Source organism: Leptinotarsa decemlineata, unplaced genomic scaffold, assembly GCF_025532065.1.
Source record: "Leptinotarsa decemlineata unplaced genomic scaffold, Ldec_3_MD MMD2_tig00000218_RagTag_RagTag, whole genome shotgun sequence".
Taxonomy (NCBI): domain Eukaryota; kingdom Metazoa; phylum Arthropoda; class Insecta; order Coleoptera; family Chrysomelidae; genus Leptinotarsa; species Leptinotarsa decemlineata.
The window spans coordinates 580,125-597,413 of NW_027412545.1; the positions used below are offsets into that span (position 1 = coordinate 580,125).

A 17,289-nucleotide genomic window follows, 5' to 3' on the forward strand; every position below is an offset into this window, starting at 1 on the left:
CAACTTCAACGCTCTGTGTCTCAAAAACTCCGGATATATGTTCAAAGAAACATTTCGTATCCATATTAAAAACACCCTGTATATTCTCATTTTCAGAACTTATTTTATGTCAAAACAATTGATGTGATTCCAGGTAATTACTCAAGATATAATCAAATCTGATAGTAATGGATTCAGATCATCCGGTTTCATGTTGGACATTTGCGAATGAAGATGAATATGACAGATTTCATAATGGAATGATTCATAACATTTCGTATTAAATTTACCAGTTCTCAACAGACACAACTATCCGTCTAATTGTAGTAAATAATTATGGAACTTTGGCCCCAATTGTAACAAACCTCAGTCTCTGTATTTTGAAATAAAATTACGATGCATATGGATATGATGAAATAAACATAATGATAATAATGAATTCATTTCGAACAGGTACAGGACTTCATTACAGAAAATGCTCTGAAACTAATTTTCCGCTCTGGTTTGAATGATTTCGTACAGTCTATGTCGTCTTATATCTGTAAATCTTTTTCTGGAAAAATTCTGGGTTTTCCTGCGAAGCGAATGCGCCACTGGAACCAATAAGGTTGCCCCGGAGCGCCAATCAATTTTGATTGTTGTTTTATAATTTTATGATTTGTATTTTGGGAGACACGTTAATTTTATTAATTTCATAACATAATATAGTCCATTTATGTGAGGTTAAAAAGAACATCAACGGAGTATGTTGGATAACATTCAGCGGCGATTATCATTAAGAGATGAATAATGGATATCATACCACAGTTTCGAAATGTTTGCAGTAAATCGTGGCTGGTGACTTGAATGGAATGTTAATTCTTGCAGAATGTAAGTATGATGTTATTTTATATTCAGTGTTATGGCAAGAAACACAAAAAGGAAGTTTTTGTGAATCTTTTTCTGGAAAAACCTCTCTTGTTTACTTTGTAGTAAATATTCAAGAGGTAGCAAAAATGAATGCATATTGATGCAGTCATTGTTTACTGTGGTTCTGGCGTTGAATTTGCTCATTATTACGCTTTAGTCAAAGACGAAACGGACTGGTTTAAGTTTGACGATAGTCGTGTCACGAAGTGTTCTGGCGATGTATTGAATTTATTGGAGCCCTTGGAGACACCCTAAATTTTGTTTTATGAGAGAGAGGACATTGGCAGATACAATATAGTCCATTTATGTGACGTAAAAAAGAACATCAACGGGTCACGTTGGATAAAATTCAGCGGGATTATCATTGAGAGATGAATAATGGATATCACAGTATTAAACTTTTTGCAGCAACTCGTGACAGGTGATTTGAATACAATGTTTATTCTTGCAGAATATAAGTATGATGTTATTTTATATTCAGTGTTATGGCAAGGAACACAAAAGGGATTTTTGATAATAAATGTGTACGCACAGTCATTTTTGTTATTTAACAGATAAAAGAAAAATGTCACTGTTAAAATTAGTCGTCTGGTACTTGAACTAACGGACTTCAATTCTTCGAGTAATTGACTATAAGGGATTTCTCTCCCAGGATATATACCAAACAGAATGGACTGAATGAATTTCAGAAAGTTCCGCTGGGTGATTGGCATACATATATGAGTAATTGGCATATGGAGGACACCACAGAAGTATGTCATATTCTGATTTTGACCTGACATATGCCAATATCCTTGCTATTTCTTATCATGAAGCCAAGGATTCCGACAACACAGCTTGTCTCACATGATCAGCGTTTCTTATCGAATGTAACCCCGAAATCTTTGGAATCTACTTAGTTGGGTTCATTCTATTTTATAGTCAAATATCAAAGAGATACATTTTTTTTGTGAAAGTTATTTCATAGCATTTTTGCATTAAGTTTGAAATTATTGCTACATCACCATTCAAATATAATTTTGACATTTCTTTGGGTGCTTTGGCAATCTTCTAGATATCGAACTTTCGAAGTTTCAAAAATATTTATTTTCTAAAAAACAGCTTTTGGCTTTCTACTTCTCTATCTCTTCATGAAAATCGTGGAAAACAATCACCAGTATTAATTACATTCCTCCGCTTATTCGATTCAAGGTCAGCCATAGGAATCTTGCTTGAATTGAAAGGGGTATATTTTCCCGAAGTGAAAAATTCTTTGAAAAAAAAGGGTAGAAACGAATCTATTTTCATCATGATATTATTCATAAAAAAAACGGTCTCAAGTATGATCCTTGGGTTCTGATAATGAGAGAAACATATATTTCTTACCAAATTGATACGACATCGGTGAAACCAATAGCACTTAAATTTATTAAAAAAATCAATATGTCGATTTCATCAACACTTTTGGAAATACCCATGTAAATTACATTTATCTGATCTCTTCCTTCGAATACTTCAAACATACTGGGATATACAAGAAAGTTTTTTTTACAATATTTCCCATCTGAAAAACCATGTTGTTTCTCAGATATCATGTTTTCAGTTGAATCATGAAAGGAATCGTACAAAATTATCTCAAATAGTTTAGATAATGCACCTGAAATTGAGATTTCTCGATAATTTTGTATAATTGTCGCCATTTTTCAGAATAGGTGAAACGCGATGAATCTTCCATCTTGTATTCTTGTAATCAACAGAGTCACCTAAAGACTTTGTCGATGTTCAATATCATTTCTTTTGATTACCACCACCCACCAAATTATGATTATCGTTGTTTTTCAATGAACGATAATAATGATAATAATAACTTCATTCATTCATTTGAAAGGTTTCACACAACATAATAATTATAATAATAATAGTAGAATAGAGAAAAATGACGATAGGTGCAAAAGCACTTGCTTCATATAACAAAAACACTACAATTTCAAGAATTTATCAAAACACAAAGATATAATATATAGATATAAAGTTGAACCTATAACATTAATTATAGTAAAAAAGATATATAAGAGTTCAAGAGTTCAAGTTAGTGGCAATTTCAGTTACACAACGTAAAATACAACGTAGAAAGTAAAACTTTTAAGTAAATGGAAAGACTAATACATACCTATATACTAGTGAAAGAAAATGGCACAATCAATGGAACACAATCAAATATGTAATATAAATAAAACGATGTAGTGTGTGGTTTCCTAATTGAAATGATAGTACCTAATTATGTACATTGAATTCAAGTATTTTTTCTCTCAACAAAATCGGAAACTACTATCCTAGGTTGAGAAAAAATGAATAGTTTTAATTTCCTTTACACAAGTGAATCATTAGAAAAGTGCGAATCACACGTTAAAAGGTAAGACCTCGTTAGTCCTTAGCTCGCACAAGTTTCTCAACTTCTGAGAGTTGTCGATCGTATGGGGGCGACAGCTGATTAACGGTAAAACATATTTTAAAACATATGTTTTTTAAAACTCAGAAATAGTATTTCGGAGCCAGTTGGGTATTAAAGTGTTAGAAAATTGATTTTGTGTCTGGAAAACAACATGATCAGTTTTTCTGCGGGTGTGCAAGTGAGTCGGTAGAGCGAAATTTCTGTTCTTATGGTAATGGATGATAATATTATAATAAAAGAGCTGGCGAATATAAAAAACTGCTGCTTCGTTGAACAGAGTTTCAGTTGAATAATAAAGCGGTTTGGACAGTATCAATTTCAGGAACCTGTTTTAGAGCACCTCAAGAGGGCGAAGGTGCGTATGATAGGTTCCTTCCCAACAAGCAATTCCGTAGCTCAGGTGACTTGCTACAAGTGCATGGTACAAAATTGAGGTTACAGTTCATTAATATTTGTATCAAAAATATAAATTTAAAAAGTATGCAACGCAACTTATTACAAATATACTGAATATGAGCATCCCATTTAAGATACGAATATATTATTACTCCTAAGTATTTCACTTCAGCTTCAGGAAGTATTACATATTGATCAATTTTCAGTCGTGAAAAACAATGTTTTCTGGAATTTTTACAACTGAAAGGTATATAGTGAGTTTTCTCCAGATTCAATAATCGATGTTCGAGCCAATTTTTTATCAAAACCAGATCTGATCTAACTACATGTTCCAGTTGCTCTCAGTTTGCCTTGTAAAAAATGGCTGTATCTTCTGCGAAGCCTAGTATTTCACTTTTACTCCTGATGGAATATAGTCCATCAACATATATGTTGAAGAAAATTGGCCCCAGAACTGTACCTTGGGGGAATCCTATAATTTTTTGTGTATCACTCAAAATGTCATCAATTCTCACACACTGAAATCTATTAGTAAGATAGGTCTTGAACAAGTTCAGAGCATCACCTCTCATACCAATATCTTCTAGTGTTTTCAGTAAAAGGTTGTAGTCAACTGTATCGCATGTTTTCGACAAGTCAATGAAAATGCATGAATGAGATGATATCAGTTTCATTATGTTAGTTGATAAGCCATTTGCATCACTCGATCTACAGAATTTATTGAAAATCGTATAGGCTGTACTCATTGCTACTTTTGGAATCATCATAGTTCTCCTATTCGTAAACATTATTTCGTCTTCCATTCTTCTACTCGGTTACCTGAGTCTTTGTTCACATACAAAAACAGTTGAACTGCTTCATTAACAAACGCATGCTCTACGTAACGAGAGATTCAATGAAATTAATGGGAATGCAAGACAGCTCCGTGTTGGTAGGCCGTGGTCGATGGAACTTGTAGTTCCATCGACGTTTTGTTGGCGGTAGACATCATCAGTGGTTGACTTCGAAATATAATTCGAGTAATCGTAGTCGATGTATTACCACTGATGATGTCTATCACAGTAGCAGTCGAAGCGTTTGTTACTACATTCAACTATGGTCCACCAGCCCGAATTTTGTGACTCTGGTCGTGAAAGCATATGTTCTTATATTGCCCAAATGTTATTTTGGTATGAGTTAGTCAGTAAATACTTCAAAACTAGTCTTCAGGTGATAATTGTACTGATTACAGAGATGTTTACAAACCAGTAACATGTGCAAGAATTTTCTCTGTGGGGAAAATTGCGCAAAGAAAAATCGAATGTGTTTTGATATACGGCGTGCTATTACAGGAGGTAATACTTGATTTCCGGCAAATGTTGGTAAAATTATTTCATGTATTATACATAAAAATTATATATATTTTTAAGGAAATATAGTCTGTAGCAAAACTCTCGAATACTCTGCACATGTGTGGGTATGTATATCCGATTTTCCAGATGTCGGTTTTCTCATAAGGTGCTTTATGATTTATTTTGTGGACAAAATCGATCAGTTCCAGCAGGGAATATCCATTCCTTCAATTTACTGCCTCCAGGATATCATAAATTTCAAGTGCGTGGTTGGTTATATTTTCCTATCTTTATAAATATCTCGTGAATTCTGGACACTCTACTTTGTTCCATTCAATGTGGGTAATTCATGCTAAGTGTTTCAGATTTCAAATCCAGGTAGGTATACGTATTAGGAAAAAGCCTCATTGTCTAAAATACATGTTTATTAAATAATAATTTCACACTCAATAAGAATTCTATCAGAAAGATAGAGTGGTGAACAAATAGTGACTTTCAAGAACCAAATGCTAAGATTTGTCGTTTGTTTGAGAGTGATTGACAATGTTTCTAAGTGAATGTTACAAGCTTAATCTTCCATTACTTGTAAAAGGTGTTGAAATATTTGAATCAATAACTACAGTTAGATAATTAGCATCTACAACAAATATTCTTTAACTTAGTTCGAATTCTTCCTCATTTTTTGCTTTTTACTCCTTGATTATAATGTTTTTGCATTTATCATCATTAACGTGGACTGTTCAGAAAAAAATTAGAATTTTTTCATTTTTTTATGTTGGTACAAATGTCCTCAGTTTCAGCTGTTCAGCATGTTCATTTTGTTGGTGAAAGGAATAAAAGTTAGAAGTGTTTGGCATGTTCAATGATTTTCTGCTATTGAAAAACATGGATCAAAGAATTTGTATCAAATTTTGTGTAAAAGTACTTGAAACTTCATGATGGCTGTGTAGAATCGTCGAATCACAATTAAAGAAGTTGCTGAGGATGTCAGCATATCGTTTGGCTCATACCATGCAATATTGAACATGAAGCGTATGGCACCGATATTTGTTTCCAAATTTCTAGATTTCGACAGACGAAAGCACCCCAAGTTTGATTAAATGTCAAGGTTTTGCTAACTGTTTTCTTCGATTAACGTGACGTATTGCATCAAGAGTTCTTGCGCTATGGTCGTGCATTGAATAAGAAGTATTATCTTAGAGTTCCGCGCCGCTTTCATGAAGCAATACGTAGAAAACAATCGGTATTATGAAAAAACAATTCATGATTTTTAAATCACCATAATGCACCTGCTCACTCGGCATTGCTTCTTCGCAATTTTTTGCCAACAACAATAACAACAACGTTAAGATGCCTTAGCCACTGTATTCACAAGATTTGGTACTCTGTGACTTTTTTCTGTTCCTACGGCAGATAATTTTTCCGTACTGCGGTATTATGTTGTATTATCTTATATTGGCAGTACGTCCACTTACAGTGGACGTATTGCCAATATCCACATGGCGTCACATGGCGCGACAATTTCCCCTTGTATCACTAATTTCTCCAAAATTTTTTTTGAGGGAAGAGACAAAAGTTTTCTTTCATGAACAGGAGAGCCCTAAATTGTACGTTTGTGGTTGTGTAGTTCATATTGTCAAATCAATTATAATATCTAATAATGTGTACTTTTTTTGATACTTCTGATGGAAATGAAATATATGAGGAAAAAGCGATTGTAGACACCATCCTGAAAGATGTGCTCTAGCTGAACATGTCAATAAGTTTGACCACCATATGAATTTTGATGCCACTAAGGTCTTAGCTAGTGAAACACATTTAACAAAAAGGTCCTTTCTTGAAATGGCCTTCATTGCTGAAAATAAAAATTGCATTGACAAGAAAACAGATATTAATCATCTTAGTGAAATATATTCCTATCTTTTGACGTTAGATAAAAATCCATATAACAGTGTTTCAATGAATTCACCTAATCTAGCATTAATAGAATAATGTACTTTATACTTTAATCCAAATGTTATCATCCTACATTCACTTTAAAAAAAGCTGCACAGGTAGAAATTTGGTAACAGCTTTTATCACTAGAACCACTGACATATGCCATGTCAACTATCTGTCAATCCTTCCAAATGTAATGTTTTGTGAAATTTCGACATGTGACATTATTCTTCCTTCAAAATAATTTTAAACTGTAACGTTTTTCACAAATATTTTATCTTTTTATCTAATATTAGACATCCTTTAACCAGTTTTATAGATGTATTGTATCAATGCTCATCCATTATGTTGTGTCCAATATTTTACATAACCATCGTATGAAACATCCTCAAAAAGTTGTAAGTCTAACCATTCATAATTATATATTAATATTACTTACACCCTCAAATTGTAGCATCCCTGATGATGAAAACAATTTATTAAATTTCCGAAAGCTTGGACAAACTTTAAATATACATATACATATAAAGGTAACAAAGTAAACAGGCGATTCAGCGACCAAAAATACATTGAATAGGAAGTACCCCAGAGAAAAGGTATAGGTCATATCCTATTCAATTCATATTTGGACTATTCTTTTAAAATGAAATCCAAGGATATTACTGGATATGCAAAAGATACTGTTACATTTTTTAGGCTAAAAATTGTTCAACACTAAAATATAATGTAAATAATGTAGAAAATGACTTCTTGTTTATCAAAGGTTGGTTCGAACATAGAATATTGACCATTAATCTGGAAAAACCGTCATATTCTTCAGTTCCAATTCTTCAAATGACTGTCCTTTCGGATCTTCATGTTTTATTCAATCAATGAAATTAAATATCTAGTCATGTATATTGATAGGTATCTAGAGTGGGATTCTCATATAAAATATAAAATGGAAAAACTGAAGGCGGTATTGTTCAGATTTTGAACCCTTGGAGAATGTCTAGAAAATGGACTTGAAATAAGGTTATTCTGAATCACTAATAACTGTCGTATCCAAGTATACAGGGTGTCAATTTGAAAACTTTCCACCCTCAATATCTTCCTTCCAGTAAACAATATGAGGAATCAAAAAACAGGTCAATTTCATTGTTAAGGGGGGCACTTTCAAGGACTATTTGTAGCCCTCGTCGTTCAACCTCTAGGAAGGGTACGTGCCAGTGGCACATCATTTTGATTGGCGTTCAATTCTGATTTCAATGATACCCTCACTTATGAGCATAGTAGATTTGATGAGCATTTTTCGAAAAATAGCGTTCTTAACTAACAGAATTAATTATTAGTACGCCTACTCTGAGATGCATGGTTTGACCAGGACTGGTAAGAGTATTAGATGGTACTGTTCCAACCCTTTATTCAGGGTAACATTGGCCATTAGCTCAAATTAATTTACATCAAAAAGTAGTATAATAGTGAAACGTAGATGATAGTAAAGTTGTGTTTAGTATATGCTGAATTTTTAATTCTCATCGTAGAAAGTGTACAGATAGCCGTCTTTTTTTGTTACTTCTGCTGTAAAAAGTTTGAGGCAAAAAATTGGTTCGCAAATTTGAACGGTATGATTTTTTGCATACAGTTGTACCTGTTGGGTTGTTCAGTGATCACTTTAATAAGTGTATAAAAGTGTAAAACTGGTTCACATTCTTCAAGACAGAATTGAAATTATTATAATTTATAGAGAAGTTAGAAAGTGCGCACGAAGGCGGCATTTTTTTTTAATGAAAAACATCCAGATTGTAATGTTGGTCACCGTTATCTGCTTGATTTGGTGGATGAGTTTCACGAAACTGGTTCAGTGACAAATAAAAGAAGGAATAACCCAAGAGTACTGAATGATGCAGCTCAAATTGAAGTTTTGGGGACATTTGATGTAGAGCAGTGTTTCTGAAGGTTATTGCGGCGCCCGAACGTAAAAACTACACTAGATATTTAAATAATGAAAGTAGGTAGGTGGCTGTCTGAACGGATTGCATTTTGCAATTACCGATATTATCATATTATATCAGAGGATTTTAATCAATAAGTACCGACGTATTACCTTTACTCTCGGTTATCTATGTTGTGAAACGTTGAACCTTGGTACTCACCCGTGGCCCACGGAGCCCCAGTAAAGGTTCCACAGGGCGCCGCGGCCCCCACTTTGAGAAACACTGAGTAGAGCCTACGAGCTTCTTACGATCAGAATCAGAACAGATACTGATACTGATAATGCATAAATTTTATAATTATGAAATGCAGATTCTTCAAGATCTCCACGAGGATGATTATGGTAGAAGAAAAGTGTTTTGTGAAATTATGTCTTATCGAATAAATAGCATCCCTAATCTTCTGTTAAAAATCTGTTTCAGCGATAAGTGTTCATTTTTTCTAAATGGCAATGTTAATAGACAAAATTGTCACTATTAGAGTGACAAAAATCCACCTATTACTCGGGAAAGGCATACGTTTCACCCACAAAAATTAATGTTAGGGCTGGTATATTTGAAAATTCCATTATTGGTCCATTATTTCTGGAAGAAAACTTGACTGGCAATCTGTACCTTGAAATGCTTGAAGATACTATCGATCCACTTATAACTCACGAGCTAGAAACTCAAATAGGTGCAAAAGGTAATAAACTTTTGCAGGAGGATTTGTTACATTTCCAGCAGGACGGTGCTCCATCTCATTATTTCCTTTCCGTCCGACAGTGGTTAAACGAGAGATTTTGGATAGATAGATTGGCAGAACAGGAGCAGATGAATGGCCTCCAAGATCACCCTTGAATTTCTTTTTTTGCGGGCATCTTGTAACCGTTGTTTATGAAACACAACCTTCTGATATTGAAGAACTCAAAAGACGAATTACAGCAGCATGCCAGTCTATTCCTAGTGTAGTTCTTCGTAATGTTAGAGGCTAATTCGAAAACATACTTCATCACTGTTTAGAGCAAAATGGACGACATTTCGAACAGTTTATAAGATAAGCGTGAGTAGGTTTTACGTTTGAAATATCTTTGTGGCACATGAAATTTTATTATGTGAAATGATGTACCACTTGAAACCATCTTCAATACAAGATTCTGAGGGTAACATCTACCCATCCCTGGAGGTTGAACCACGAGAACTACAAATATTCCTTGAAAGTGTCCCCCCTTGACTATAAAATGGAGCTGTTTTTTCGAGTCGATTGTTATAATACGAAACCGAAATGATAGGTTTCACGTTTTTGATTCATCAACAGAAATACAGATTCTCCTTCATTGATGAAGTGAATGGATTTATATGAGTATTGAATATTGCAATCCTGAAATGAATTTCTGTGACATTCAATAACAAACGTCATGGAGGTGACGATCATCCAAAGATGAATTCGTAAATAATTTCTATGTACAGACATCTCATGAAAATCATCATATGACCGATATTCTGCAAATACAATGCTTACTGGGTCTATGATTTTTGACAGGACAACAAAAGTTGATGATCAGTGAATTACCTGATAGAAGTAATTTCTTACTATTGAAGTAGTTGAAGAATGAATGTGATCTCTATTGGTATTTTTGTTCCAACCACTATATTTTCAATATTTCAATGTTTTGCCGCAGACCCAGACTGATGCAATGATCAAACATATCACGAAGATTAATTGTTACAGTTCCTGACATATCGGTATTTGAAGCAATGATTACGTCTTCATGTTAGTGTTTAACTAAATCCGAATAGCCTTAGCTTGGTGATTATTCAACCTAAGCCAAAATTTTCATCAGAGTGAAATATGTTTCCACTTTTTTGTCCAATATAATAGGTGCGATTTCTGAAGGACTGTTTTCCTGAAGATGTTTCAACTTAGTATATGAATACTTTTTATCTGTAGATCGGTTTTTTTCCAGGATGGTGAAGCAAAAATTTTTTTTTCTCTCGTGGGAATATTTCCGAATAGAATCATACGCTTCAGGAGATGAATTTTCACTTGAGTTCAGACTACTAGCTTGAATTGGAGATTCACCCCTAGAGCAATACATTTTCTGGAGAATGATACTTCACCTAGACTTTCATCTTCAGTTGCAACACGATATAATATTTCTCTTGCTTTTTTAAAGTTTTTTCCTCACTGCGGGATGAAAAATTCGCGTTTCGTCTTCTGTATGCGGAACAAAAGTGCGGTTGAATAATACTAACGCGCATGATCATAACTTACTTTTTCTCTCGGTAACCTAGCATCAAATTATTTATCAAACTGTCTTTGAAAATTCGAAATAAGTGACAACAGTCCAATTTTTATTATGTGATTGAAAAACACTAAGTCAACGAAAGAATAGAACTTTTCATCCCACATTGAGAAGAAATCGTATAGGCAACACCTGTGAGAAGTACGGCATTCCGTACTTTTCTCCCTAGGTTCGTAATATAATTATTTCAGTTGCATATTTTCTTGTTTCAATTCAGGGTAATTTCGATTTAAGTTTTCAATCTTTGGATAACAAATGTTCCATAAATTGGATTTGGCCTCTAACTTCATAATAAGTTTTTGTCAGGTCAGCTACATTTTCATTAGAATTCGAAAAGTGAAATTGCGTTGAAAATTTGAAATAAAATTTCACTTATTGTCATTTTTGCTAAATGAATAACGTTTAGAACTGTAGAATAAAGGCATACCAACTGTATTTATATTTCTGCTACAAAGAAACATACAGTTCTAGGAGGTTACTTCATGTAGTAGGCATCATCAAAAATGACCTTCAATGAAATGGTTACTCCATAGTGATGGTATAACAGGCTTTAGCTAGAAGACAGCAAGAGCTCCTCAAGGAAGAGAAACCGCCACATCCAGTACTTGTACTTCCCTACATCAGAGGGTTATCGGAAAGGATAAGAACGATTGGGTCCAAGTATAACATCAGAACCTATTTCAGATCTGGAAACACTATCCGTAGCAGCCTCAAGAAAACCAGGCTACCAAACGCGGACTGCGATTCCAAGAATCGCATTTACCGAATACCCTGCGAGTGCGGAGAATCATACATCGGTGAAACTAAGAGGCAAGTTCACATTGCTGAGCGCAAGAAACATACATAGCGAGGAGAAACCAGCAAATCAGGGAAAGCAGAGCATGTTTGGACTCATCAACATAACATCAAGTGGGCTCAAGCTGAAATCGTCCACAAGGAGGAACACTGATTTAGGAGAAAATTCAAAGAAGCCGCGTACATGTTGTTCAACAACGCATTTAGCCAAGCTAGCGTAGATATACTTAACTTATGGAAACCTCTAATCAAGCGGAAAACGACCAACTCCCGCCAAACGGTCATCTCCCGCTAAAACCAATGAAGCGGGAGAGGGAAGAGGGGATAGGTGAAAGCACTCGAATGACCTATAAATAGTCAGATCTCGGAGGAATATGTCCAGTTGTCACCCGAAGACGATTGTGGATATTAACAATCGAAACGTCATGACGTAACTTGGTTTGGAATCTTTTAATTTTTAATTTTCGTTTCTTGTTGATAATATTTTCAATTTTCAGCTTGTATTGATATTTCAATTTTTTGGTTGGATATTTTTTGGTTGGTGCTTGTATGTTATTTCTTTGTAATTTCAGTTTTTTGTTTAATAGAATTGTTATTTTTTTGGTTAATCTACTTTAATTTTCACAGATTCTCTCAGGGATTTCAAATCAATTTATATTATATCAGACAATGGAAGTCCGAACTGATGAAATAACGATTGTCTTTACTATACATCCAAACAACATTCAACTTTTATTCACAGTTACAGGGCAATATTATCATGCTTTGTAATAAAATTAAATATCTCAATCCCAACCTCCGTATCACAAAATTCAACAACCATAACAGAAACAATACTAACCTGTTTGTCCGGCTATGTTCAGTGCTTTCGCCTTCAAAACACGACCAAACTCTCCCTCTCCAAGGGTTTGCATTATGACGAGTTGTGATCTGGGAAATTCCCATTTGGGATCAGGCTGCAAAACAAAATTCAATTAGGATCAACCCCAAAACATATTATTCGACACCAGTTAGACAGTGGAGTCAGCACATCGTTAGTAATTGTATACTTGTCATGTTTACAAAGCAGCGATACAAAGCTAATGAGGCATTTCAGGTGATACTGGGAAGCTTATTGGGTTATACGAATAAAATTGTGTTCATATAAAAGTACCTATGGAAAATGTAGCGTATATTCTCTTTTGTATTGTGATTGAAGTGCATATATCATAACTTAAATTAACATATGTAGGTGATTGCTAAGTCAGATCCTTATAAACAAGTATCTGATGATACTACCAGTGATTTGCAAAGTGCAAAAATCAAAACCGAATCGGAAAGGAAGTCGCTATACTCTCATGGAATAACCATTCACAATAAATTACCCACTTAAATTGAATCAATTCTTGACCAAATTCAAAAATGATCTGAAAAAAATAAATTTTGTACAATTTTTTTTCCATAATATTCATCTTTTCTCAAATATTTCTTATTCATTTATAATATTTGTTTTGTATCGATGTTTATAGTTTTCATGAATATATTATGTTTCTTGGTATGAATAAACGTTGATAATATCACCTTAAACCAGAAATAGAATATATTCACAAATCTCCTCCGGAAGACATTTTTTGAGAAGAAGTCGATATTTTTACTACTCATTGTGTATTTATTTTGGCGCAATCTGTAAATTAAACAAAACTAAATCAATAGAGAATCTGGAGAAATGTAATAAAAGACGAAAAATTCACTGAACCACAATCAAATCAGTCATTTAAGGTAACCCTCTAATCAAAAAAAAAACGACTATCGTTAGTTTGTATTACGTAATGTAGATCTAGGTATTTCAGTGAAAATTCCACCTACACCGGCTCAAAAAGGATTCACAAATATAGAATGGCAGTAGTAGTAGCAGATTATATTCGTGTTAAAAAAAAATAACAGTTTGTGAAATAAAATTATTTTCCTACAAGTTTGGGGTTTAAAAGTCAAGTTTCTCAAAAGAATGATCCAATTAGTCGAATAGATTACTTAAATTATTGAATAATTGGACTCAGTGGTTTATTTCAATGAACATTTCAGTTTGCTGTTATTACACTTGAGCAAATTATTTTTTGTTATAGCTTTGTTAATTTTTCAGATCGTGAAACTCATTTGAGTGACTTGTAAGAACAAACTCTACAAACACACACACACACACAATGTAAATTTATTATATTTTCATTGCCTTCTCAAGGTATTCATCAACAAAATGACAGCGAAGAACCCTCCAGATTCTGATTTTGTATTCATCGATATCTCTATAGACTTCACAACAATGCATTTTCCAAATTTGTTATCAGGTTTCGGTTCACAAAACCGCAAGACATCTTCATCTATAAAATGGCTTCTTCAAAAGCATAAACTATCTTGATTACTTAGTGAACATGGACTGAATTGAGGTTATTTTCTTATCCTTTTGATCATTCTGGACACATCTTCGGTTCACTATTTTTAATGAAAACCACATTGCAGGTCATTCAACAATCACAAACGTTATCAATGTTGAACAGCGTCAATGTGGGTAGAACTCTCAATTATTCATGGGATTACAGAAAGCAGCGAAATTGGTCAAAATTCTCAGATGGGTAGCACATTTCTCTTCAAGGATGTTTTGATCAACGGTCATTTTTCCGTTCAGCAGGAAACAGACTTAGAATAGTCAGAGGCTTGCATCAATTCCAGTGTATTATTTCCAAACGATTTTACGCACATTATCCAAAATCAACTCGCGAAGTTTCAAACTCTCCTATGGAGTGATGAATTTTTTCTCCAAAAAAATAGTTAACCCGAAGAAACAAGTCCAGGAACTTATTTTAAACACCATGTAGATGGAACTAGAACCCGATAACAAAGTATTCGTTCGTGATCAAACACTAGACAACACTATTTTATCTTGTCATAGGGCTCATCAGAGATACGGCTGTACCACGGATGTTTTGTTGGACATAACTGTACTCGAAGAATAAACCTGAGTATGCTTTCTAGCCATAGCCATCCATTGATTCATGTTCACTCATACTCACCGTAAACTTATTGATGATATTATTGATAAAAGTGGTATCATTCATAGGAGTCGTAATATTGAAACTGAATGCAAGCGGATCATTGTGAACATTTCCTGGACCAGAGATGGATAAAGGAGCTGTCATTTCCTGATTATCTTCTTCGATCTTCTTTCGAACAGCTTTATTTGTCCTGTCCAGTTTATAGCATATTACTATGAAAGCTATAGAACCAGCCAAAAATAAGGTTCCAACTCCCACTCCCATGATGCACATAGTTCCACATTTGCCAATGTCGAGACCTGAAAAAAGAATAGTGAAATATACTTGTGATTCACTGTTTGGAAAATTTGGTTTAGTAATGAATATTACTGAAGTTTTATCCCCAACACCAAAATGTTATTTTCAACACATCGACATGTGTTTCAATCACTAACTGATCATCTTCAAGGGGAAGATGAAACTCTTCCTAAGAATTGAACTTCGAAAAATAAGACCTCTGTAATCCCCAGGTCACACAAGTTGAAACTTCTGTAGATTGCATTGATAGTGAAATGACTGGCCATTTTTCCATACTCACTGAATTTTCCAGCAGTGATGTTTTCGTGTGTAAAATTGAAATTCAAATGACTGACTGAACCATTTGCATGTGTTTGCGTCAGCAATGAATGTTTCTTTTCCTTATCCTTGGACTCTTTTCTGTTATTGTTTCTTCCTTTCTTCGACTTCACTGAATAACAGTTCACACGGGAGCATACCACAGTACCACTAGCAACGTCTACCCCTCTTCCTGTCATTTTGTTTATTTTCAGAGGAACAACAGGCTGAGCTGAAAAATAGTATATTGAAATAGGGTAAAGCTTGGCTAATCGTCCATGAATCCATGAATATTTTGTATTTGCTCTTCTCCATAAAATTCTCAATTTTACTGTGAAAGTCAAAAGGCTGACAGGAACTAAGATTTGTTAGTAACATGTTCTTCAAAGTGAGTGTTCGATTGGAGTGGATAATAAATATTGCTTAAGATTCACCCATTCCAAATGGGTACAACATAACAATTCATCAGGAAATTTGTGAAAAATAGAGAATAAGAAATTCTTAGGTACTCGAAAATATGAAAAATAAATCAACAATTGAACAATATTTGAAAAATTGTATGAAAAACATATCGATATTTCACTTAATCATAGTACTGCTTGAAACGATTTGAAGAACATTACCATTTTTATAAATATATACTATAACGTCTGACAACTATCACGGATCACGTATAGTCGAAGTGAACGATATTGTGCACATTTAAAGTTGGTGGCACTCTCAAAGGCCAAAAAAACCAATATATAGAAATGAACTGGCAGCAAACTAGTCCACGTGGACTGTAGACTTGGCGGTTCGTATTGGTTAATTTTTACTAACCGAGTTTTATGATTAGCTGAAGGGTCATGAAATTAAATTTGAAGTCTACACCAGCTCAATTGTACGTAAAATAGTCAAAAACAAACCTTATGAACGCAAGACGCGATGTGATACAGGATTACCAAAACCTTCACATGTGCATCTAATAAAATCATTGAAAAAAACAATATACTACTGTTAAAAAATCGATGAGATTCTCACAACTGAAATCGTAAGAAAGAAATTGAATACTTCCGGCCATAACATGAGCTGCTGTGAGAAGACTCTCCAGAATTGGATACAGAAACTAGGATTTAGATTTAAAATAATGAACAAACGTCAAGTTGTTATGGAAAGCAGAAGAATATTGGAATAGCGTAACAAACACATTGATCCCAAATTTGTATGCGAATAGTGTAATAGTTCTTGACAACGCTTCTTATCATTCGCGACAGCTCATCAAAGTACCGAATGAAAATTCGAGGAAAGATGAAATACAAAGTTTTTTAATGGATAACAGTTTGTATTTTGAAGATTACTATGCCAAAAACCAACTACTTGAAGTTTTACAGACAAAAACATTTGAAAAAGTGTATGCCCTTGAGAATATTACTGAAAAGTATGGAAACACCATACTGAGATGTCCCCCCTATTTTTGGGTTTTCAATCCCATCGAATTGATTTGAAACAAACATCAGGCGTAAAAATAATTTTCCAAAATTTGATGAGGAGGTAATATAGCTAATTGAAGAAGTATCTAATATTACCGAAGAAGACTGACAGAAAAGGATTAAAAAAGGAATTTTAGTTGAAAAAGACTATATGAAGATTGGA

General features: G+C 34.0%; 1 protein-coding gene across 4 annotated transcripts in view; it reads right to left on the reverse strand.

Moving 5' to 3' along the window:
* The window catches only part of Ret (Ret oncogene), a 190,121-nt gene that overhangs the window by 10,261 nt on the left and 162,571 nt on the right, over positions 1–17,289 (reverse strand). For all 4 annotated transcript variants that reach the window (XM_074173183.1, XM_074173181.1, XM_074173180.1 and 1 more), the window contains 3 exons: positions 15,641–15,889; positions 15,082–15,362; positions 12,879–12,993 (listed from right to left, as the gene is read on the reverse strand). In XM_074173183.1, coding sequence (XP_074029284.1) covers positions 12,879–12,993; positions 15,082–15,362; positions 15,641–15,889 — 645 coding nt within the window. The remainder of the gene's footprint in view (positions 1–12,878; positions 12,994–15,081; positions 15,363–15,640; positions 15,890–17,289) is intronic.